Raw genomic sequence first — 25,578 nt, forward strand, 5'->3', positions numbered from 1 at the left:
ACCAGCAGATCAGTGTGAACCTTACTTTACTGCAGATTTGCATGGCTCGACTAAGGAATTTTTGGTGGATACTGGTGCTATGCAAAGCTCTAACTCCTGTTCACAAGTCCCGGGGTAGCTCTGTCTGGCCATAATAATGTTTCAGTAGACTTTTCTGGTGAACCGGTTGTAAGCCCCATTTTCAAGCCTCTTACATGGACTATAGGTCCTTTTACTGTGGATTTACAGTTCTTATTAACATTAAATTGTGGAAAAAAATGAATGGGCTTAGATTTGTTAAAGAAGTTGCATGCAACAATTTATTGTTCTCCAGAACGTCTTTACATGACAATGGGTCAGAATGTGGCCAACACAAAGCAGTGTCTATCCAAAGATGCACCCCTCCCTGCTGAATTTAAGGATGTGCCGCCCACGTTGTGGGCAACAGGCGACATGGATGTAGGACTATTGCAAATTCCCCCGGTTTCCATTAAAGTTAAAGACAATGTCATTCTGCCTCGTATTCCCCAGTATAACATACTACAAGCAGGGGAGCGAGCTTTGCTGCAGATTATACAGGATCTGATTGAGACGGGGGTTGTTGAAGAGAATACTGCAAATGTGTGTAATAGCCCTATTCTGACCATTCTTATGAGGGCACCTTCAGGCTCCTCTGATGACCACCCATATGTTCATCATTTTGTGATTGACATGCGCCAGTTATTAAAATAGTGGTTCCTCGGTTTCCGTTGGTCCCTGACATTACTGCCCTTCTGACGACTATTCCTTCCTCTGCTAAATTCTTTTCTGTCACTGATCTGAAGAACGTATTATTTAGCATCCCGATCCATCCCGACAGCAGGCACTTGTTCGGTTTTACCCTAGCTGGCAGTAGCTTTAGATTCTGTTGAGCTGCTCAGGGCTATATACTGAGAGCCCTAGCATATATAGCCAAGCCTTGAAAGCCCAATTGGACTCCCTCACGCTTCCCTCAGGTAATGGATTGATTCAATATGTGGATGATATCCTTATTGAGTCTGACACTGTAAAGGGATGCAAAGACAGTACGGTTATGTTGTTGCTGCATTTGGCTCACCAAAGACAAAGTGTCCCTTTCTAAATTTCAATATTGTCGACAGGTCATCTATTTAGGTCACCTACTGTCGAAGGAAGGTATGAGATTGACCCCTGAGCGCATCAGCATCATTGTTAAAATACCTTTCCCTATAACTCGGAGGGATGTGCGTGATTTTATTGGCATCACTTCCTACTGTCGGCATTGGATTCCTAATTATTCATTACTAACAAAACCCCGGCTCGGCTAACCACTAAAGATGTGCATGAACCCCTGCCTTGGACGCCTGAATGTCAGCAGTCGTTTGAGCAATTGAAAGTTGCGCTTTGCTCTGCACTTGGGCTTGATACGCCTAATTACATGAAGCCGTTCATTCTGTACGTACACGAGACGGCCGGTTGTGCTCTGTCTTAACACAGTCATTTGGAGGTAAGCAACAGCAGTGTGCTTATTTTTCTACTCTTCTTGACCATGTCGCAGGAGACCTCCCAAGCTGGCTAAGAGCAGTCGCTGCAGTGGCCATCTCTATAAGGCAATTGGCTGGGCTCATACTTGATACCGACCTCATAGTCATGGTGCCCCATGCTGTGGATACACTTTTGAACAAGACCAAGACACAGCACCTCACCAGTGCACGTCTGACCGGTTATGAATGGACCCTTTTTGCACCACATGTTACTAATAAAAGATGTGCCACTCTAAACCCAGTCACGTTGCTACCCCTCCCTTCTGAGAGTGAAGAAATTGATATACATGATTGCATTTTTTTGGACGGGGAAAGAAATGAAGGGACGGGTAGACCTGCATGTTCCTTTATCTGAACCCCACGGATAACTGTATGTTGATGGCTCTTGTTTTAAGTTACCAGATGGCACTACAACTGCTGCATAAGCGATCACAACACTGCACACTGTAGTTGAGACGTCACGAGTTCCTTATCAGTTGGCCCAAGCAGCGGAACTAATTGCCCTTATACGAGTCTGTGAGTTGAGCCAAGGACTGGCTTTCAATGTTTATACTGACAGCTAGTACGCATTTGGAGCGGCCCATAATTTTGAGCGATTTTGGGCAGAGAGGGGGTTTCTCACTTCCCATGGGATGAAAACACAGCATGGCCCTCTTATACATAGGATGTTGTCGGCTCTGACACTCCCCAAGAAATTAGCTATAGTGAAGTGTAGTGCCCACAGGGCAATTACTGATGATGTGGGTAGAGGGAATGCATTTGCAGATCAGACAGCTATGGAGACAGCCCGAACAAAGATGAAAAGGATGCTTGTAGCAGGTCGAGCTAGGTGGATGCCCGAGGTTGCTATGTTTGAGGATACGTTGGCAAATGTCAAGTACATTCAGAGCGAGACACGTTTGGATGAAGAAGGGTGTTGGACGGATAAGTCAGGGAAACTGAGGTGGATGTTACCAGATGCATATGTCCTCCCTGTAGTCACTATGGCACACTGTATGGTACAATGACAATATCCCAAAGATGTCCGCCCATCTAGTCAAATATTGTATGGTGTGAATGATGCACAATCCTGGGAAGGGTACCCCTACACCACCTGGCAATTTTGCACCCCCTACTTTCCCTTTTAAGGTCCTCCAATTAGATTACATATAAATGGATCGAGTCAACAATTTGAAATATGTGTTTGTGATAGTTTGCGCATTCAGTAAATGGGTTGAGGCTTACCCCACTAAACAAAATACAGCCATAGCAACTGCAAAGGTACTCATGAAAAAGTTCTTTCTTCGTTTCGGCTTCCCCGTTTGATTGGGAGTGACAATGGAAGCCCCTTTAATGCGAGAGTCATACAGATGGTTTGTGAAGGACTCCACATCAAACAAATGTTTCATGCTGCAAATCACCCCCAGTCAGCAGGTCTAGTTGAGAGGTACAATGGTACTCTCAAATTGAAATTGGCAAAGATTCAGGAGAGCACAGGTTTGCAGTGGCCAGATGCTTTACCATTAGCACTCTTGTCTACACGAACAACTGCTCACTCTAGAACAGGGTTGTCATCCTACGAGGTCGTGTTCGGGTGCCGGGCAAATGTCTGGGGCGTCCTGCATCCTCGAACATTTTCTGAGATTGAATATCCTCTGTTAGCGGTTTATTTGTATGAGTTAACTAAAAGTCTGCATTCTATTCACCAACAGATTCAGGACACACTTTTCCAGCACCTGAGGGGCCGGACATAACATTCGGCCTGGGGACTACATCTTGACGCATAACTTCCAGAGGAAGAAGGCTTTGGAGTCGAGTTGGAAGGGGCCAGTTCAAGTATTCCTTGCCACCCGCACAGCAGTCAAGGTTGCTGGCCGAAAGAATTGGATCCATTGCCAGCACTGTCGAAAAGTAGCTCTTCCTTTGCCTTACGACCAGTGGCTCTTTGACAGCAGTGGGAATTCGGAGAGGTAACAGGTGCCCCGCTTTGTCCCCTTTTCGGATGCACAACTGACGTGGACCCAAACACAGGAATGATGCAGTGTTGAATAAAGCAGTGTCCCCTGAGGTCAGGGCCATTCAGGTGCCCCGTTCTACTAGCCCGTCTGTGCTCGAGTCCCAGTCCATTGGCCCCTCTGTGTCTGACCCCTCCGAGTCCCTTTTTCCTGACCCCTCTGTGCCTGGAGCAGTTAAGTACAATTTGCGCCCCAGACGGAGAAACAGTGCACCAAAGGAAAAGTAGGATTAGCAGGGATTGACTTGATAAGTCAGGCAACAGTAGCATAGGGAGAGATGAGATTGGTGCATTGTTCGGATACTGGACAGGATAGACCGAACGTGCTCCCCTGGAGGGGGAGGGGGAGGGGGAGGGGGGGGGGGTACCTTATAGAGGGATTTCTTCAAGAGCTGGTTTGACAGATCCACCACCGGTGCTCAACAGCGCCATCAATGATGAACAATAGGAGTCTGCCAGCGAGGCTTTAACGGTCGCTGGAAACATTTGCTTTTTGCCCTTAGTTTCCTTGCATTATTTTCCCCCTTGGATCCACAATGTATCTGTATGGCTGCCCCATCGAGGATGAGGAGCAGCAATTTGCGGCACCGCGTTTAGGGCGGGATGGATCTAGTTGGTCTGCTTGGTCCACAAAGAGTAAAATAGTTTTTGTAGTGATCATAGTGATTGTCTTAACAACAGCACTTGGGGTAGCATGGTTCCTGGAGGAGAAATACCCAGTACATTCCCTGATTGGTACAACGCCTCTTCTCCCTGAACACGTTTGTTACTTTGGCTCACCATATGGGAGAACATCGCAAAACATATGTAGACAATGAGTTTTTGCAAATGCTCCATCAAGCCCATGATACGTCTAATGTTACTAATTGTTGGATATGTTGTCTACTCCCTCAGTTACACTTAAGCGTGATACTCTGCTGTTGATGCCATTATCCTATCTGGAGAGCTGCGAGGGGTGGGTTGAACGGTTTACTATTGTGCATTATCACTTTCATTCCTCTGCTATGAATAGGACATCTGCTGACTCTCGCACAGTGGTACAATAAATACGCTTCAACCAAGGATTAACTTCTATGGGGTCAGGAGGAAAAGGGACCCTGGACACATTGTCCCAATCAGCTAGTATGAATATATATGAGAAGGTAAAGAATGAAACATGGCTTTGAAATGAAATGTTAGATTTCCAGGGGTTCAATGCCACTGAATATTTCCGATCCTTTCAGGTATGCAATATTACTAAGGATGCGGTGATGCTGGTGTCAGTAGTTAACACCACAGCTGGGTTTTGTATCCAGGGTGTAGAAGGGGTCATTATTACCACAGCTGGAATACTGACAAATATTACAGCCGAGCTTCAGGCTACGAGGGTTGCTGCTTTACAAAACAGGATGGAGTTAGAAGTCATCATTGCAGATCGGGAAGGGGCCTGTTGCATCATTGGCAGTAGTTGTTTTCTGTTGGAATGGACAATGTATTTTGGTTGACTTCCCCTTGCATTGTACGATTTAAGTTAGCATTTGCGGCACCATTTTGCATTCAGCCGCCATTTTGTACTATGACCGAAACTAAGCTTCCGTCTCATTTTATTTGCCTCAGCAGAAAGCAGTCTCAATGTATTTTTTCTATTTCTCCAAGGTTGAGCTTCGCTGCACTAATAAATAGTCTGTTTTGTCATTACATACTTTTCTTGTTAGAATAGGCCTGCTCCCACCCCGAGAGTGGCGGGCACGGGCAGAGTAACCTTGAAACAGAGATAGCATGTACCTGGTCTCAGGATTACAGCTCATCCTTCTGATGTCTCCTTTGTTTACCAGCTACTACTTGGAAAATTCCAGTCTAGGCTTGCCTTTGGGGGTATTGGAAATTAATTAAAAACATAGCTGTTTGTGCAAAACATGTCAAGTTTATGTCAGATTTATAGTACATTAACAGTTGTGTTTCATCTGCACAAAAGATCAATCTGCTTTGCATTTATTTGCAATTTTAAAATGTTTGTTTAATCTAAAAACTTGAATCTTATGGATTTTGGTAGTGATTAATTATACCGTACAAATGTTTCCAAAATACGTTTATAATACATCAAATAAGATATTTTCGAATCCTGGTTCTGGCCTGTACCAATGCATGAACTTGCTCCAGAACCTTCACTGTCAAAATACTGATATGTTAACAATTAGAGCTAAAGCAACTTACACTGCCCTAACAAAAGAGATGTAATTATGAATGCAACTATAAGGGTACTGATGCTCCTGTTGACTCTTAAAAGTACGTAAATGTAATCAAAGGATTTGGGGGAGGGGTGAGAAAGCCACTTCAACTTGCCTTAACAACATGAGGGATGCATTTTTGAGATACTCGTGTAATCATATATGTGAATATTGCAACATTGTTAGCAGCTTCGATGTGTATAGAAATAATATTTTTTTGTTTTTTGGGTGTTAGGGTACTTTTTTTGGTGTGTAATCTTATTAGATATCATATCAAATCAAGCAGCATCCCATAATATATTCGCACAGTTTGTGTACATACATGTAAACCATGTTCCTCCTGTAAAAGCTTGCATCCCATAGTCCTAGTAACAAGACTCAAATAAAAGGCAAACTCAAGCCAACATTAAGTACAGTGCAATCACATAGCCCCAATTCGCGCCCACCTGGGTTGCATGATGGTCATATATTTTTTGCTTCACCCCAACCCATTAATCTTTTTACAGAATTTAAAACCGAATTGTACTAGCATACCTAAAATGCTTGTAAAATAGCGTATATTAAAAACATCATTGACATATGAATTGCTGTTTTGCAGCTCCTTGGTCGAGGTGGATATTGCTAAAGAATAATTTACTATAACAGGGCAAAATAGGAGGAAAAGTGTAAAGGTTGGAAATAAAGTCTTTATCAGCAATGTGAAACAAGGGGTGTCCTTCATACAAGATACCATCAGACCCTAATGCATACCGTCTACAACACTCTGAAAGCATCCTGTAGATGGGCCAGGAATCTATAAAAAAAGTAAAGAACCCGGGGTGTATGGTGGCTAAGAGTAACATGGACATGGAAAGGACTATCCGGGGCCAGATTCCGAGACTGGGAGGCAGTTATGGATTGGTGTATGCAGGCGGAGAGGGCAGTTTATGATGGGGGAGGTTGCCCACAAAAATGGACCAGGATCTGCGGGGAAAGGAACAAAAGTAGAGGGATGATCGGTTTGCCGTTTAACTAACCCTCCACGCAAAGGGAGTGATGGTACAGAATTATATTTGTGTGTGGCTGAGTAACTCAGCATTATTACTGTTCATACTGGTCATAACATCTACATGACTCCCTCACAGACTACGTCAGATCACACAGACAACATAATCTCCTAAACAGACGACACCCAACTGATCCCTATGCTCACGAGGACTCCTCAAACGCCCAAATTGACTTCTGCAACGTTGACCAATGTAGCCAAATGGATGAGAGACAACTGCATCTAACTCATCTCCGACAAAACGGAAGTACTGATCTTCGGCAAGAACACCTTCGCATTGGACCACAGCTGGTGGCCGCAGAACTCATACCCACACCGATCGACCATGCACCCAAGCTCGGCATCATCCTCTACAGCCAACTGACCATGAAATGACAAGTCAACGCAGTGGTCTCCTCCTGGTTCCACACATTCACTTTGCATGCTCTTCAGATGGATCCCAACCAACAACAGAATGACTGCCAATCAGGCCCTCGTCATCGGCCGCCTCGACTACGCCAACGCACTCTTTGCCGGGTTCTCCAACCAGATCCTCAGAGGACTCCAGACCATACAGAACACAGCAGCCAGACCCATCCTGGACCTCCCCAAACGAACCACAACCCCCACCCCCCCACCCCAGAGAAACCTCCACTGGCTCCCCATCCAGAAGAGATTCCAGTTAACGCACACCTACAAAGCCGTAAATGACCTAGAACCTGCCTACTTCAACAATCAACAACCACTAACCTGCTAGACATCTGCGCTCCTTTTAACTTGCCCTCTCACACACCCCATGCATCTGTCGCAGATGCACAAGTGGCTGCTCCTTCTCCTACATTGCTGCAATGACCTGGAACGACTTTCCCCTCCAGCTCCGTACACCCTACGTGGTGGAAGGCTTCAGAAAGACTCAAGACCTAGCTCTTCGAAGGAGACACCACGCCCAGATACCCTAGGGGTGACAGTGCTGCGCTTTACAAATGCAATTTGATTGATTGACTTCTTTAACACAGGTTATAAGAAATACTGCTGAAAGGAATATCACCAAATTTCACAAGAAGATAGATTTTGGTCCTCATATTGTGCTTTTTGTAATTTGATGCACATCTGTTCAGTAGCTTGAGAGATTAAGGGTCAAAGATAATTTTATATTTTGGCAATTGGGCTTGCGAAAGTCCCGCGGGCAACCCATGAAAACGCAAGATCAAAAATGGAGCCCTGAGATTGGTCAAGAAGGCAATTTTTCCGTCACCCATTACGTTCTCACAGTAGCAAGAGGCTGCCAGGAGTCTCGCTAGAGGGAGTGCTCTGATCGGTTGGCTGTTGGAATGTTAGAATTGAAATGGCCAACATTACTGTTTACTATGAAAAATTGGAGCAGTTGTGTGAAGTAAAGTAGCTATAGAAGGGGGCACCAGAAAGGCCTGCTGTCCCCCTAGATTTATAGAGTTGTCGTATAAGGAATAGCTACTGTGAAGATAGTACTTCGCGAGAGGCGAACCGAAAGTACAGACCCCTTGGACTCTACGCAGGGGATTGTGCATCCGGCTCCTGCGAGCGTCTCGCGAAAGCACTTTAAAAACAAATCCAATCATATTTTAATGACTATTCTATTAAAGATTAGCAATAAATATTAACTGAAAACATGATAGAATTGCGTATACAATTGCAGTTTGCAGTTGGGCGAGAGAGCGGCAGTCTGCAGTTGGGCGAGAGAGCGACAATCTGCAGTTGGGCGAGAGAGCGGCAGTCTATTTGCAGCAATATATTCATTGCGTGTCTGTGTTTAGTGGGCCCATGTCTTACTCAAAGAAGGGTCTTTGAAGTGCAAACGTGCTTTCTTTCCAGGCCTAGAAAAAAAAATTGAAGTATGTGGGAGTGCTTGCAAAGTCGAATTGATGTTAACACATGCATCTGTTCTTTATCTTTTGTTTTAGCTCACTTTCCAGGTCCTGAGGATAACCCTAAAATAGAAACGGGTTTGAAACGCGTTGACTGTTTATGTCGAAATAAGTACTTTTGACAAATTTTGAGTATCCGGTCCAAAAAGTTTCATATTAACTAATGAAATTAATTTTCCTATGACCTGAATACCAAACTGTTTGGCCAAATCTCTCCCTGGGTCTGTGTTGCATCCTAGATTACTACTTTGGTGCACCTTTTAACCTATCCCCTGAGTTCTTTCACTTCTCCCTTCTTTTTTCCTTTCTAGTGTTTGATGGAATTTGAGCTTGCTCATTTTTGTAAAATGCTTTAAATCAGGAAATGTAATGTCTTATTTGAAAATGTAAACGTTTATGTTACATATTTGTATTGTGCTTTGTGGTCTGAAAAACGTCTAAAATGTTCATGAAAATAATAACATGAACGGGTTCTTTTTGAAAAAAAGATACAAAACTTTAGTATTAACAGTACAAAAGGGAGGAGCCTAGCTCGAGAACGCAATGGCCGCCTTTTAGCTCGGCTCCGTCGGCCCTCCAGCTAACCTCGACTATCCTGTACTATATCCTGCACTGTGACGAAACTTCAATACAGAATTTGAAATCTAAAGACCCACTCTTACTCACCGTCTGGTCCGGAGGATCCTGTGTGCAGTGGATCCGCAGCTGTGCCCTCGGTGAGAATTGGGCCTCCGGGCGCTCGAGACCGGGACCTCGCCTGCGGGACCCGACCGGCGGAGAAGAGATTGCCGGCCCCGGCCGCGAGAGTGAGCCACTGGTGAGAACCGTTGTGCGTGTGCCCCGGAGATCCTGAACCGGCCCCGATAACTGGACCGTGCGGCTGGAGGGGGACGAGATGTGTTGGGGGCTGACTGTGTGAAGGGGTCCCTTCGCCTTTATCCTGTCCGGCGGCCCGGAACCCCGCGCCTGGCTCTCGATAGTGGGGCCTGCCTCTGTTCGGAGGGGACCCCCTCCCCCATCTGGCGCTTGTTGGGAGCCTCCGGAGATCTGTAAAGTCCTACATTTAGGGACTGTTTGGGGGCCCACGGTGGAGTGTGGGGCGGCGAAACTCACAAGATGGCTACCGATAACGCTGGGGGTGCTCCGCTCTGCGCCGACGCTCCTTACCGGCCGGATTGTGCGGAGGCCTGGGTGTGTACCCGAGCGCCCACGCCCGGAGATGTCCTGGATGCCTTGATGTCATTGTACGCTGTCTTGGCCCCCGGTGCCTCTACCGACTCCATGCGGGTCGCCACCATTTTGGGCCGCCGCTCTTTCATGCACCCCTCTTGTCCTGATGCCGCCATTGCTTCGCCCCCTTCGGCTGCGCCAGGAGTTGCTGCTGTTGTTCTTCGGCCGCTTGATGGGCCGGTGACTTTTGACCCTCTGCTTTCTCACCGCCTGGATTTCGAGGGCTTCCACACGACGCGGACATCTGCTCCTTCCCGGGCACCTGGGACTTCTGGTGGGCCGCCGTTTGCTCCCGCTTCATTGGATTCGAACTTTTGTCCTGGAGGGGAACCTTTGTGTTGTCGACCTGCACACCTGGACTCCGGCTTGCCTTTGCCTGCCCTGTCGTTGCTGCTACAATTGACTTGCATTATTGACTTTCTGTATTCCCTCCGTACGAAGGCTCTCCCTGATTTATCTCACTGCCGTGATTCTGGACAACATTACGATTCTTTTGTGCTGGGTGGTCCGCTCCACATTATCCTTTATTGGGTTGGTTTTGTGGTTAGGAAGGGTTGGGGGTGAGTTGCACGACATGATCGTTTGCTGGTTTACCCGCCCGTTGCACTGATGCTTGTACTCCCGTCACGGGGAAATGTTACAATTTCTTCCTCCTCCCCCTCCCTGTGGGTTTTTGCTGTATGTGAAGGTGTAGTACTGATTTGATACTTATTCATTTGTTGGTTGGGGGAGGGTCGTAGCCGTATGTGTTTGTTCATATCCTCTGGCTCCTCCCTCACATTTTTTTTTTTGTTTTTTTGTTTCATATTTCCTTTCCTCCTCTTTTTGTCTCCTTCTTACTTTCTTTCTTAACTATATTTCGGGTTTCGGATTAGGGCGACAGGCACGCTGTTTGGAGGGTAGGCCGTAGCCTTCTGCAGGGGTGCGGGGTGGGACGGGTGGGCGGGGTCTTTCAGAGGTTTTCTTTTGGTTCTATGGCCCTTTTCTATCCCTTTATAGCGGTGCCGCTTCTGTCCTCGCTTCTCAGGCATGAATGGGTCGTGGTCTGTTGCTATGTCACTTTTCTTGGTTTCGATGCTTCGTCGCGAATGCCACGCCCTTCTCTCGCCAGCTTCCACTTTCTTCTGTACTATTGGCCGCGGGTTGCCTGGCCCGGGGTGGCGCCCATCTTGCACGATTGTGTTTCTCCTTTTATTTTTCTTCGTTTGTTTTTCCTCTTTTCTTTCCCCTCTTTTGTCCCTTCTTGGTTTCCTCCCCTCTGTTTTCCCCCCTCTTTTCCCCCTTTCCCTTTCCCCTTCCCCTTTCCCCCCCCTTCCCTCCCCCCCTTTTTCCCAGGCTCGTATTGAGAGAAGTGGTTTTGTCAGTACAGTTTATCCGCTCCCCTTGCCTTTGCTAGTGTGTTATTGGGTGGGGGACATGAGATATTGGTAGCACTTGTATGCTTCTCAAATATGTTTTGCGTTTGTTTTGTGCTACGGGTGATTCGCGTCCTTACATCCTCCTCCCCCCCCCACCCCCCCCCTCCTTTTGTTTTGGCATGGGTGTATTCCTGTTTATTGATTTTCCCGTATTTGTGACTCAGCCATGAGCCTTGCCCCATTATTATAAAATTGACCTCACTGATCCGGATATTGGGCCGTTATTGTCACTTATCCCATTTCTAGCACTGTTTAATTATGTCTGTCCGCCTGCCAACTGGCCTTGTATCGCTTATTTTGACTTTTGATCGTCTTTGAATTGTGGCCGGCCGGATTGGTTGTAGGCCCATGCATGTGTATCCTAATGATGCCAATAAAGGTCTTCAAAAAAAAAAAAAACAGTACCAAAAAAAACATCAATTAATTAATGATTTTTTTCATTCACTAGGAGTGTGACGTGAAATTGCTAGTAGTGAAGCGGTAAATATTTATCAGTATTGGCAGTTGTTTTGTTGTATTGATTATAGATTGGTCCAGCCTTACTGATTAAGGGCCAGAACCCTTTATTGATTAGTAATAATAAACTACAGCACCCACTGATCCATCCAGCACAGAGACAGTGTAAAACTTGGCTTTGGGCCTTCCACTGTAGCTTCACTGTAGCAGTATGAAAACTGAAATTCGCCTAGTCAAAATAAACCCCTTTGACTGATTAAAACCACCCTTTTCATATTTAATCAGTCACTACTATGTAGGTTGTTTTGCCTAAAAGGAAGGATGCATGGTGTTTAAAAGTAAGACATGTACAAATGTAATGTTAATAAGTCTTTATAGGGACTAGCACCCAAAAGCTATTTTTCACTGAGGGAGATCTAGCTGTTCAATGTAGAAAATCAGAATACAGATGAATATCCCAATACTGTATCACACAAAGAGGACTAGCTGGAAAAATAATTAGACAACTGTTTTTAATGATTATTATAAACCTAAATCAATGGTAGTCATATTTTTAACAAATCTTAAGGAAGAGTAACTTTAAGAAAGTTACCTTTTGCCTACCTAAAGTTCCTGTAGGCTAATTTGCATTAGCTCTCTAACTTCCCCCAGCCAGTGATTAGCATTTGAATAGGTGTGACGTACACAACAGGTCAGCTGTGACTGACATGATCGGACAAAATGAGCAGAGGTGACTCCCCTGAATCTCAAAGATTATGCAGAGTGAGGGCGGTGAGCATCGTTTTAACATTATATTGTCAAATAATGCTTTAGCGCGAAATCCTGCTAGACAGATCAGCTCGGTTTTACGTATTACCACTGAAGGCGCACTCAAAGGGCAGGGCAAAAACAGGACGCCAAGACAATTATCGTGTATCCACTGTTTGGTCACTTGAAGTCCTTGTTTTTGTCTTACCAGAATTCGGTCTCTGGGTTTTAGGTATAACACTTGGGGAGCACTTCAAAGTTGCTGCATCCCCCTGCTTTTGTCCTAACAGACTTCTGTCTCTGGGTTTATTGGGGGGGGGGGGTACAGTGGCTGCCTTAAACTGAATTTTAACTGTGGGAGTATTATTATGATATGCTCCCCACTCAGCCTTAGCTCTAAAATTGAATGTGATTGAAGACTTATGACATTTTGGAATTGCCCACATTGAATATATTTGGTCGCAGGGACTTGTAACCTGTTTAGAGCATGCCCATGAGTCATTCCAACCCACTCGCTTGTGCGAGGCATAAATGTGACACCTCCAGTCATCCTCTTCAGAGGACATGTGTACCTGAGGAAAAACAGAAAAGGGCTGGGTCTGCTATCTGCAACCTGAACGAAACTAAGAAGGACTGGACCAGTGCCCTCTTGTACCCAGTAGAAAGAAGAAGATTTAAAGGGTCATAACACAACCCACCTGTTCAAGCTGCAGGGATACAACAAACAACAAGACACCTTGCATGCAATTACCCAGCTGACAAGTGGCAACTGGTCCTGAATTGGATTCTGCAGTTTGCCTCTGCCTGAAAACCTGCGAGTCTGTATGTGCCTCCACTGAGGCCATAGGAGCCTTTAGAAATCTACTCCTCTGAAGATTGGGACTTAAAGGACAAAAGTCAGAAGGTAAAATCTTTGACCTGGACAGACATGGTTGATGTATCAGACCCATGCTCCATCGTGGGTAGCTTCAAACTGCATACAGGTCCTCAATCTAGTGCAACCATTGATTATTATTAGCAATTTGACCTTTTTGAAGCTATTGCTACATAAACGGTTTCAGAATACTCTATCTGCATTTTGAGGTTTAGGAATGTCACTAAGAACATTTTATTTATTCTTCAATTTTTACCCTCCAACCCTTGTTTGCTTGGTGCATTATGATGCAAAGATCATGTTTTTTCACATATTTTCTAATTACTTTGGAGAATTAAAAAAACAAGAAAGCACACTGTGACTATATGCCCACCTTTATCATTATTCCCCCTTTTGAATTTAAAACTATGTGATTGTAACTGTTTATCGGAGCCTACAACTCCAGACCATGGGCACTTTGTATAAGTTCAATGGAGAGTCGTCAAGGCTGTCCCTGTCCCCCTAGATATTTAGTGTCTCCTACACACCTGAAGCAATCAAAGGAAACAGATGCAGGAGACCACACTAGCACAAACAAACCTAAAAAGTTAAAAGTGCAATGGCCCTTTATCCAACATTGTGGAATAGTTGTCTGCTGATAGAAAACTGGTCTAGATCGTAGGACTGTCTGATAAGAGTGTGGGTGTAGGTAGCAGAGAGTCTCTTAAGTGAGTTTAATTTTAAATCAAAGAGGGCTCATGTACCAGTGAATTACCCCTTGCTGGTTGAACCCTGCAATAAAATGTATTTAAAAGGAACTAAATTGGCAGCTTAGAATATCGAACTGGAACCTGCAGGACACCAACATTTTAAACAAAATCGAAAACTTATGGACAAAATACAAAAATCTAAAACCTGGGGACAAAATACAACAACCATTTGCAATGCAATAGGTCTCACATTACTGAAAGTTTGAGCTATTGGTGTTGCAAAAAATGTTTCTTTGATATTTATTTTTTGCCAACAAATATCCCAGTAGTAGCATAAGTAATAAAATAAAATTCTTGAAGGAAGGAAAGGGTGAAGTACTATAGGCGGTTACCAGGTGTCCCTGTGGAGTTGTAAAAGGACCCCTATTAGCCATAGAAGGTGCTGCACCCTCAATGCAATTATAAAGAGTTAAGCATATGTTTCCATTTGAATTTATTGGAAATTAGATTTTTGTTAGCTTGCGTTTAAAAAATGCACTATTAAAATAAACAAAAATGGAGCATTTTTAAAATGCAAACTAACAAAAATCTCGCTTCCAATAAAAACAAATGGAAACATATACAGAGCTGCAATGGTACGTTTCCTCTAGTGGGTGCCTCGCAGACCATAAATTCTCCGATTTTTTAACCTGGAGGTCTCCTACTCATCCCTCTAAGTCTATTCAATCAATGAACATGAATTGCTTTGTACTATTTTTTAATCATCAATCTATTGTTTTTCCATCTCAAGATTCACAAAGTGCAACGAGTGAAGTTGGTGTCAAAATGTCCTTGTATTTCATATATGAATGAGTAGGAGACCTCCAGGTTCAAAGATCTGAGAGGCACCCACTAGAAAAAACGCATACTTGATTCCAGCCTTTTAAGCCCCTAAACAGAATCACTCCCCCTATTCTTAAACTTATATGATGCAATGGTCTATCCAGAGCCTTCACAAAAGGGCAGGTAAAAACATCCAATATCCAGATTTACTAATTTTTATTTTTACCTTTCGCGCTCCTCTCAGAGGTGAGCTTTCACACTTCTACAACTGAACAATACTTCAAAAAGAGGGTGTACACACTGTGCAATACTATTCTAAAGACTTCAGGAGGTCAGAAGTATCTTTCCGATTTTGGATTATTCTACATATTCTACATAGGATACAGAAGTTATCAGCAATATTAGTTTTAGGAAGGGCAACGCTCGTTCCAGAATGGCAAGGCACTTCTTATATACAAACACTAGGCAAATCTCTGATGCATGCAAATGTTTCTAACAAAAATTTAAGAATAGCAAACACAAAAAAATATGCATAGTGAAATACCATTCTGCTGCACCTGTCACAACTCCATTTTAGTTGACCAAGCTGAGTGGGATGTTCAATGCAAATCACTTATTTTACTATCTTATGTTCTTTGTTTTGAGAAGTTCCATTCATTTTGTTATCTAGTATTCTTTATATAATAAGGTGCGATAAAACGATATGGTGTATCGGCAGCAATGCAATTTCAAGCTAATCCAGACATAACCACACACATTTACATTAAAAACTAAGCATGGCCAAATGTACTTAAGAGACATCATTCAAATTAGATAGTGTAAGAAAGGGGTTCTTACCTTTGTACCGATTATACAAGTGTTCTAATTTCTTCCTGTCTACTGAGTTTTTCATGGATTCTTTGTAGTAAAAGTCTGGGTTCTGGAAGTAGTTGTCTGTTGCCAATTCTAGTTTCCACTCATTTTGCATTAAGCAGTAAATAGAAGTCCTTTCGCCAGCCTGGGTAAATGCCATAAACTGGCGGACCTTGTCCTTCTGTGACGATTTAAGCTTATGCTTTGGGATGCAAAAGAAGCAGGAAAGCCAATGAAGCTAATCCAGAAGATGAGTTCCGCATTCTATCATTAATGCCTAGATTTTACAGGGAATTAGCTTTTCGGTGCCATAACACAGCTCACTTCAGCATTACAGGAAGACAAAGGCTTGTTCTTCTGCAGTTAAAAAGGCCACTTTTTCCGCAAAACTGAAATGACAGCAACCTATATGTACAATTATCTTACACTTTAAAAAGCAGCAAACAAATAGGATAAAAAGATGAAGCAAAATACATTTAGGCACCTAGAAATGTAATCGCAAAAACAGAACACTTAGTGCAGATACAGGTTACAGGGACAAGCTCCTAAGATTCATTTAAAAGCACAAGTAAGTCATTGCAGATCCCAAATATGGCACACACTACTCAACAATGTACAAATATAAAACGTGTTTACAAGCACTAATGCATTTTTGTTAATTACGAAAAAAAAGTCTGTTACTGCCGAGCAGATCACGCTTTCTTTTATTGCAACTCAGAGTAAAGTATCATTATTAGGGGTTTAAGAATATTGTCAACGTAACAAGCATTTTGGTTTTTTCATTCAATGCAGTGGAAATTATACTAAAATAAAACCGTAAAAGGCCGATAGCGACTGATTGTAAAAAAACAAATTAGCCACGAAAGACATATGAATACTGCAAGCAAACAGTGGATTAAACTTGGCAAAATAGGTGTGCAATTCAAAACTTAAATATTTGAAAACCGTTTAAAAAATATATTGCGTTTGACCATATTTTCTTATAGTGACTAGATGAATGCACGAAAAAGCTGAGCTGCCTGTTACACAAAATAAGTGGAGTATATTAACTTCATAGAACATTAATGAAACTATCATTTGAGAGAATTCTTCTTTTAAATTAGATTAATACATGCCTTGAACTTAAAGGGCTTGTGTAAATCCGAAATTGACTGTAACTTGAATGTGATGATTCCATTGGAGACGTTGATAATCCAGAGAACAAACCAGAGATGTAAATCCTGGAGGAACCACATCACAACCACTGTGAATAATTTAGGGCAGTAATTTCTAGAATTGTTTAGCTCCTCCCACCTGCGCTTTCCATTCTCTCTGTATGGAGCATCTGGTTGCTACAGGACAACCAATGAATCAATGATTTTACATCCATCATCAGACATTTGACTCCCACGTCGCTAGAAAGGTCCCTTATACAAGTACAACACCAACTTGAGATCTGCCTCACTCTCACCCAATTTTGGATGTCCATCTACTTGAAAATGAAACCCACTAAGACCAAATTCATTCTTATCACCATCAGTGCCAATGGAGTCTGGATCCAAGGCTAAATCTACAAGATTATCTGTAGGGATTCAATGCGCACCTCACTGCAATTCAAAATGCTTCAGCCTCTCACTAACAGCGATAACTTCTTTGTGTCTTAGGGCCTCAAGTAGATACAACTAGCCTGTCATCATCTGTGAAAATCTAACAATACCCAACTAAATAAACTTCGAACCACCATAAAAACGTACACCACATCGAACCAGATCAATGTCAATGCCTGCCCACCATCACCCTCGGTACCCACCTGTCTCCAATGAAGAGACTGTCTTGAAAACCATTGGCTTACTCAAAGGTATAATACTAGATCACTCTGGCAGAATGTCACTGGTTACACTTTTAGACATGTACCCTCTTGAAAGTTGGTAAAATGTCTAAAGGCAGTTAAAAAAAAATACTCCAACCTACCAGCTGTAAATACTCATCAAGTGAAGACACTGATGAAACATATGCAGTTATGATATTACCAGACAGGAAATTATGACGTGCAATAAGGAAACTAGCTTTCTTGGGGTTATACACCAAGCCTGTACCATAGACTGGGCTTGGTCCATTGTCTTCATATCCGAAGGAAGCCGAAAAAGCATCTGTTTAATGAGAAGCTCACTCTCCATTTGTAACGACCATTCTGTTCCTCTTGGTGTGGGACTCATCTGCAAAAGAACCACGTCCCACCTGCCCATGATTCTGAAGCTTCCCCTTACCTGCAGATAGTAATGAGAGTTATAGTAGTTTCAGTTGCACATATTTATGCTCACTAGGGACCAACTACAACCCAGTAAGTTCAGCTGTGCCCCAAAAAAGGCTAAATTAATACCAACTGGTAGCTCACATCAGTTCTGCAAACTTCTGCTGGGTAAGCCACACCTTAACCAGAGTTTTCATTCTATAGACTTTTGCTAGTGACTTGCGCCTTCTGACAACAAAACTATTTGTTCAGGACAGCTACTGGGAATTCAAAACACAAGCGAAGACATGCCGGCATGACACTTGTGGTCAATAGTCAAACATCAAAAAACACACTTCCCGATTCTCAAGTAAAGAGCGGAACAGTGCACTTGGGGACCTATGTAAAGGCTGGCTCTGGAGAACACGTTGGTGTCTTCAGATTAGTTTCTGGATAAAGTTAACAATATTGGCAAACGTTCTGCTAGAATAAATTTCCATATACTAAGGTTTCTAACTTTCCTGAAAGCAACCTTTGTTAGTCTACCTTTAAAAAAGCCATAAAGTCATTTTATTTATTTTGATCTAGGTCAGTGAATTACACAACTACAGCAGAAAACAATCTACTGAGGGAGGGGCATTCTGGGAGGTCCCGGAGCAGAGTATATGTTAAATAGAATTATTTAAAAAATTAACTGCCCTTAATTGAGAATACAGCCAATACCGAACATATAGAATTATAGATTGGCAACCGTGAATTACAGGGATGTTTTTCATAGAGGCGTTCTGAGTGACATCAAGAAGACAACAAGAGTGAAGCTCTTGTCTATGTTGACACTCAGAATCCCAAGGGTGAAAAACATTCTCTTAATTCACTTTTTACCCATTTATAATTTTATGTTGTTTGGCCCCCAAAATCACTGCCCCTCCTTTCAGCTGCTACGCAGGGGGAGAGGAGTAATGGGAGTGCCATATATAACATGGCCTCTGTTATGTATCGCTGTCCAAAAGGTAAAAGAAAATACTTACTCTCAGAGCCATGCATGCCTGCACTGGAACGCCTTAATGATGTAGCAACAGTGGATAATGACTTTTGTTATCAAATGTTGCTACGTCATAGCAGTAAGTTATGACATTTGGAAACTGGAATAAAATGTAGAGGCTCTCCAGGATAGCCATACATAACAAATAAACAACATACAAATGACAATTATTATATACGAGTGGCTAGCGTGTCAAAGTCAGCAAAAAGGACTTCTAATATTTGTGGGCAAGGGTCAGAGGTCTGCCACCAATTGGATTATCCATAATTTGATTATTATTCATCATGATTAACCCTATCAATTTGTAGCACCAATATTTTTCTGCATTATTCCCAAATTGCTATCATGGAAAGTATTGGATGGAGTTCTGTTGCATCTAGCCAAGTATATAATAATTATCATAAAGTAAATGTATAAAATAGGGAGTTACTAATCACCCAACTTAAGTCACTGCTAATCAGTAATGCTCTAAATAAATTAAATAGACATACATAGAAAACGTTCTCTACTCCCACAGTGGGGAAGAATAATCATGTGGCAAGTCCGCAGGGAATCTGTGCAAGTGTGCGGCGCAGATGGGGCATGTATCAAGAAGGACATGTTCTAACTAAACAATGTCGGACATTTGGACAGTCAGGATAAGGATTTACAGTTATGCTGCAAAAGTAGTGGTCATCAATTCCACTGCCCTTTCACACAGCTCATATATATTCTTTCTAGAAAGGACGATTACAAATTAAGGCCTCCGAGACAATGACTTTGGTGGCACGAGTTCGATAAAATAGTTGGATAATGATCTGGGGTTTGAGGAGCTGGGGTTAAGAGACACTCCATAGTTTTCAAAACATTTTAAATACTCCAGTTGCTCATATCGGATTTTCTAAACTATCTTTCCATATTTGATTCTGTCTATTTCCCTTTAGCAGGATCATACTACGAGCATGCAATAGTTTACACTTACAAGAGGTTAGCACAGAATCACTAAAAATATTCAAAATAAAGCTTTGAGGCACTTCCCTTATGTTCGACCACCAGAAACATTTTTTCCTCATATGCAGTGACATTAGTTATGCAATTCCATCCCAACCCAGCTCACCAAAAACAGATTTTTCAAAACGTTTTGCATCCGCAAGTGACAATAGATCTGTATCCCTTTATTCTTAACAAGCACAGAGGATGAAAGGAGGACAGCTGGAAACAACATAAACTGGTGTTATCTCAAAGCAAGAACAACTGCACCGTCTCTTTAGCTAATCGAGTACATAAAGCTCCAGTAGGCAACACAAAGTGGGGGAAAAAAACCTCACAGAGGACAGCGAGCAGAGAAAAAGCAGAGGCACTGGAAAAGCCAATAGATCTCACCTATGCGAGAGCTATTGGTTTGGGCAATGTGTTTCAGCCATGTTGTACACCAGTGTGGCTGCTGTTCAGCACAGCTAAAATTTAGTGACGTGGGTTAGACTGTAGTGGGGTAGACTGCAGGGGTGTGGGGTAGACTGGAGTGGAGTAGACTGGGATGGAGTGGAATAGACTTGAGTGGGGTAGATTGGAGTGGGGTAAGTGCAGTGGATGGGAGGGGAGTAAAGTGGTATGGCGTACTATAGTGTAGAGTGGTGTGTCATAATGTGGCATAGAGTGAAGGGGAGTAGTGTGGAGGCGAGTGGAGGGGCATGTCGTACATTGGAGTGGTGTGGCGTGTTGTGAAGTGAAGTGGCATGTTGTCGAGTGGATTGTCACAAAAAGGAGTGGAGTACAGTGTTCTAGAGTGGAGTTGTGTACAGTGGAGTGGCGTAGTGTGGAGTATGCATGGAGTGGTAGCACACTGCCATTACAGAGAACACATTTTCAATTGAAATGACGATTACATTTGCACAGGCATACAGTTTTATTGCACACAAGATAATGTGTGGAAATATTTATTTTTATTAATTTTTTACAGAGTTTCATATAGCGCAAACTTGACTGTAATCGGGTATCAGAGTGCTTTACATAGCACCAGTAGTGTTACATGAGGACACATTCATTTTTGTTAGGCACAGGGAGATTAAGTGATTTGCCCAGAATCACAGGATGTTCAGCATCATTGCCGAGACTCAAACCCAGGTCCGCAGATTCGAGGTCGACCACCCTAGCCGTTAGGCCAACTCCTCTTCCCAATATTACCTAGTGTATTGATGTGTTTGGAAATCTCATCTAGTGAGAATTTGTGGAAGCGCTCATTTTGAATCTTCAGTATATAAGGAGACGGTGGAGTGAATCAAATCTCTTCCCAAACCTGCTCCTGGGGTCTTGGAAACGCTGGAGGTTTTGGAGCCACGTTTTGCTCTTCTCTTGTTACTACTACTGGTCTTAAGAGTCTGGCATGAGGGTGTACTTTCACCAATGACTGTCTTTTCCTTGGGACGCTGTTTATGCTATGGAATGAACATGGCTGAAATGGGAATTACCAGTTAAAGACTGGACTTTCTTCACTTTTTGTGTGAACTTTACTGAATTTTTAGCGTTGTTAACTCACCTCCTTGAATACTGTGACATTTCTTTTGTTTCTCTACAGTCTGTTAGAAGTAGGATGATTTCTTCAACACATTATTTGAATATTCTCTCTGCAGACAATATCAGCATAAAAATAAATCACTGTCATATTTGAAGATTGAATGTACGCTTACATACTATAAGAAATGTAAGGATTAGCTGAGAAAGATGATTGTAAACCAAGTTTTAGCTTGCTTTCAAACAAAGTGACAATAAAATCTAGCTTATAATAATAGTCAAAAGAACATTAATGTTATATTTTCTTTTGAATACCGGAATACGAAAGTTGCCCCTACCGAAATCTGTTTAATGCGAAGAAAGCCTTGCATCAATTATTTTTCTATCTTTTCAAATTGTCCTTTCTCCTTGTGTATTCGTGATTCAGATTGAATTCATGTAGGTCTGGAGTGCATTTTAGTAAAGTTGGAGCAAGCCTCTGTCTACTCATGGTGCTTCCGCAGAGAAAAATGCTCCTGGTAAGTCCCCAGTGGTGAGAAATTTCAATTGATTCTCGTGGTGTCTGTATGGGGGGGGGGTGAATATGGGGGACGGGGCAGAAGACAACATATCTGACCAGGTTCAGCCAGCGTGGCTTCGAGAGTGAAGGAACACCTCAAGCCACGCAATACCAAAGAGAATGTTAAGAAAGAAAGAGTCACCGGGCCTCGGGTGCCGCTGTCATGCGGAGATCAGGACTCAGCTGTGGTGTAGTGCCAATGGAAGATTGCACAAAGGTGTGTAAACTGGCCTGAAATGCTGGTGGTGGACCCTGGAGGCCTGAGAAACAACAGAGCCCTGGCCCTGCAGAGATCTCACTGCGAGGGGACATCAGCAACTTGCACGCACCTGGAGACCTAACAATGAAGGCGATGGGCGGCCAGGGATCCTGTGACACTGGAGGTGAGCCCAGACAGATCTATGGGGTGGCACCTTCTGGCTTGGTGCCCTCCCGGAGACGGATTGTGTTTCTCTGTCCTGGGGTACCACAGGGATGGGTTGGAGGTATCCTGCCACACTCGGTGGAGACCTCCACGATAAGGGCAACAGTGCACAGCCCCAGAGCAGGCCTTCTGTGTCTTCTGTGTGGACCTACCATTGCCTGGCTTTGTGAAGAGGTGAAGTGGTGGTGGGCTATGGTATAGATCATTCTGTGACGCCGGTTGGAGCCACAGGGCGACATCGCCTGGCTGTCCTCGGCTGGGTTGCCTGTTTGGCCCTGCTGGTGCAGTTTGGGGGTACACTTAATCTTCTGGGTACTCAATACCAGAACTGTTGCCTACATACCCCGGTTCAATAGCCTACACCACAGCAGCAAGAGGTACATCCTACATTTGATCCTGACATCAGCCTTGACACAAACCTAACTGCAGAGTCACCTCGCCATCACTTGGGATGATGCAGCTCGAGCCTTTGGGTCCCCCGCATCGAAGCCCAACAAGACTTGTGCTACTTCTCTGCCTGTTGGGGGAATGTGACTGGTTGTGCCACCCCGACTCATAGGAGATAACAGGTCAAGTGATCCGGGGGCTGGCTGATCAGGACACTGCGATACCAGTTGCATGGGTTCTGTACTGGGGCCTTCTCTCAGAGACAGCCTGAACTTGAACTCAATCCTCTCTGAAAGCACACACATTTTACTCCAAAATGGTCCAGGTCATTTGCATGTGTGACCCCTTGGACTGCACCCTAAGCAGCAACATACCAAGAGGGTGCTGTGCCGTGTGAAGCGCTTGAGAGCCCGCAAATCACAGAGCAGATACTCTAAACCAGTCAATACCCTAGAGACATTTTTTTAACTAAAATTGGAGAAATAAGAATAGATGTGTTTTTACTACAACAAGATCTACTGCAGGTAGCTGAAAGAATTACATCAGTTGAATCTAGACTCCTGGTGACTAAGGACTCTGTCAAACACATGCAGGGCAAAGTAGAAAGGTTGATAGAGGTGATGCGCTCCCTGGAAATGAGAGCAGAAGATGCTGAGGGGCGATCGCATAGTAACAACCTATGCTTCATCAGATTTTCAGAGACCAGGGCACTGGAGACATACCATGATACCTAGTGATGCGGATCTATGAGTAGGTCCCTGATGGGAAAGGTCTCAATGTTTTATCATTCAGTGTGCCCTTCACGCAATAACTCGGAGGCTGCCTCTGAGTGCCCCTCCTCGACTCTTTAATTAAAGAGACAGGGATGACATTCTCAATGGTGCAAGACTGAAAGAGAAGTTCTTTACATCTTTCAGCAAATATGTATCTTCCATGGTTATACTTAATATGCCCAATTGCCCCACAAATCATATAAAGAAGTTAAAAAGAAGTTGAGGGCAAGCGATTGGCGGTGTATCCACCCTGTCAAATTGAAGGTACTCTTCCAGGTCCGCACATTCTTTTTTTGAAACTCCACAGCCAGCGTGAGAGTAGGTGGAGGAACAACCTCGGCTGGGACCCTCAGAATTCCAGAAAGTTAAGCGAGGCCACGCGACATAGGGCAACAACAACTAATCAAGGGGAGCATTGTTGGACTGGAAGAGGCAGAGACCATGCACAGCGTACTGAGAAAGAAGATGTGCTGCCTGTGGGAAAGATGGCTCCTGAGAACAGTCTTAGCGATCCGCAAGATGATGGAGCCAACAGTTAAGACATTCCCCCCCCCAATCATCCGAAGACAAAGTCACATATGAAATGGAACATGAATGTCTTGTGTTAAACACATCCCCATGGAAAACGAGAAACAAGTTGAACACAGTACCCATTGGAGTCAATGAAATAAGATGCAGGACGACCACGGCAGATCAGGCATCACGGAGGGTGAGATACCTTGAAGAAAGAGTAATTAAAGGGTCCACCCCTGCAGCCGATCCAAGGTGGCAAAAGGCTACCACCGTGAAAGAAGAATTAATAATACCGTGGATTTTCAGTGGGTTGTAAGTACGATCTGCTCACACAGTTGCTGCATGCCTTAGCGTGCATGTCAGCTTTTTGGTCCTGATGAAAGACATTCTGACCCTGAGAGGTACAAAGTAATATGGCTTAAACATTTAGATCGTTTGAGGATAAGTAGGATCAAATTAATCTACTTCACATATCCTCCACTATTTTAATAGTGACTGATACTCCCGTGATTAAAATTTAAGTCGAAGTGACTGGGAGTTTTCAGCCAATTTTAACCACTGCACTCTAGCACCATTCACTCACCATCACCACTTCACCCTCGAACCAAAACAAACCAGCTTCGCTGTATTCAGGCATCGTAGCACACCCTGGAAACATTCGGTGACCAGGGTGGAAGCCCAATGTTGAAGCATGTCACCTACGAAGTAGGTGAGTGAGGGTTCTTTTACAAAACCTTATTAGTTCCTAGTCAGTATGTTTACCTAGAATAACCACCTAGAAGGGATTACAGGTATATTGGTGATACCTGAAAAGACCTGCTCTCTTTTTGTTATGGACAATGAAACCAGAACATGCATTGCTTAACCAAATTACAAATCTCTGTGGATAACGGACAAGACAGACTGACACGCTATATGGGGATATCACGCAGTGGACCTTTGACAGCATGGACTAAAGTCTGGATTGGGAAACTTTGTATGTTCTTTACCTTTGAAGTTTATCCGTTAGTTTTCTTTAGGAGGTTTTAGGAAAAAGGGGGAATGAGCAGCAGGCCTTGGCCTGCGCCCCACTCCACCATACATAGTTGCCGTTTATGTTTGACAGATCTTTCAAATTACAAAGTATGGGGTAGGTTGGGTAAAGAAGTTCCACAGTTTACTTGGTTACATGGTTTAGGCAACAGATCTCCAAACATGTAAGCTCAGCCGTAGACCCACACATTGTAATCTACTATGGCAGATGGCACCTCATCACACTCTCAGACTCTAATATGATGCATCGTATGGAAGGTACCAGCCTGCTGAACAAGAATGGGTGGTTCTGAAAGCTGCTAAGGATTATAGGGCAGACATATTAATGATTCAAGAAACATATCTGAGGGGGACTTCTGCAGATACCTCATAGAAATGGCGGCCTTTGCACAGCGATATGCGGGGGTGGCGAT

The 25,578-nt window shown here is 43.6% G+C and overlaps 1 protein-coding gene across 9 annotated transcripts in view; it reads right to left on the reverse strand.

The window, feature by feature from the left end:
• DCUN1D2 (defective in cullin neddylation 1 domain containing 2) overlaps window positions 1-25,578 on the reverse strand; it is a 199,846-nt gene that overhangs the window by 153,027 nt on the left and 21,241 nt on the right. For 3 of the 9 annotated variants that reach the window (XM_078658055.1, XM_078658056.1, XM_078658059.1), the window contains exon 2: window positions 15,722-15,938. In XM_078658055.1, the coding sequence (XP_078514181.1) occupies window positions 15,722-15,938 (217 nt within the window). Of the gene's footprint in view, window positions 1-15,721; window positions 16,142-21,502; window positions 21,591-25,578 lie in introns of those variants that run through there. The other 6 variants (XM_078658058.1, XM_078658064.1, XM_078658057.1 and 3 more) reach the window with 4 other exon arrangements.

This window comes from Lissotriton helveticus, chromosome 8 (assembly GCF_964261635.1).
Source record: "Lissotriton helveticus chromosome 8, aLisHel1.1, whole genome shotgun sequence".
NCBI classification, from domain to species: domain Eukaryota; kingdom Metazoa; phylum Chordata; class Amphibia; order Caudata; family Salamandridae; genus Lissotriton; species Lissotriton helveticus.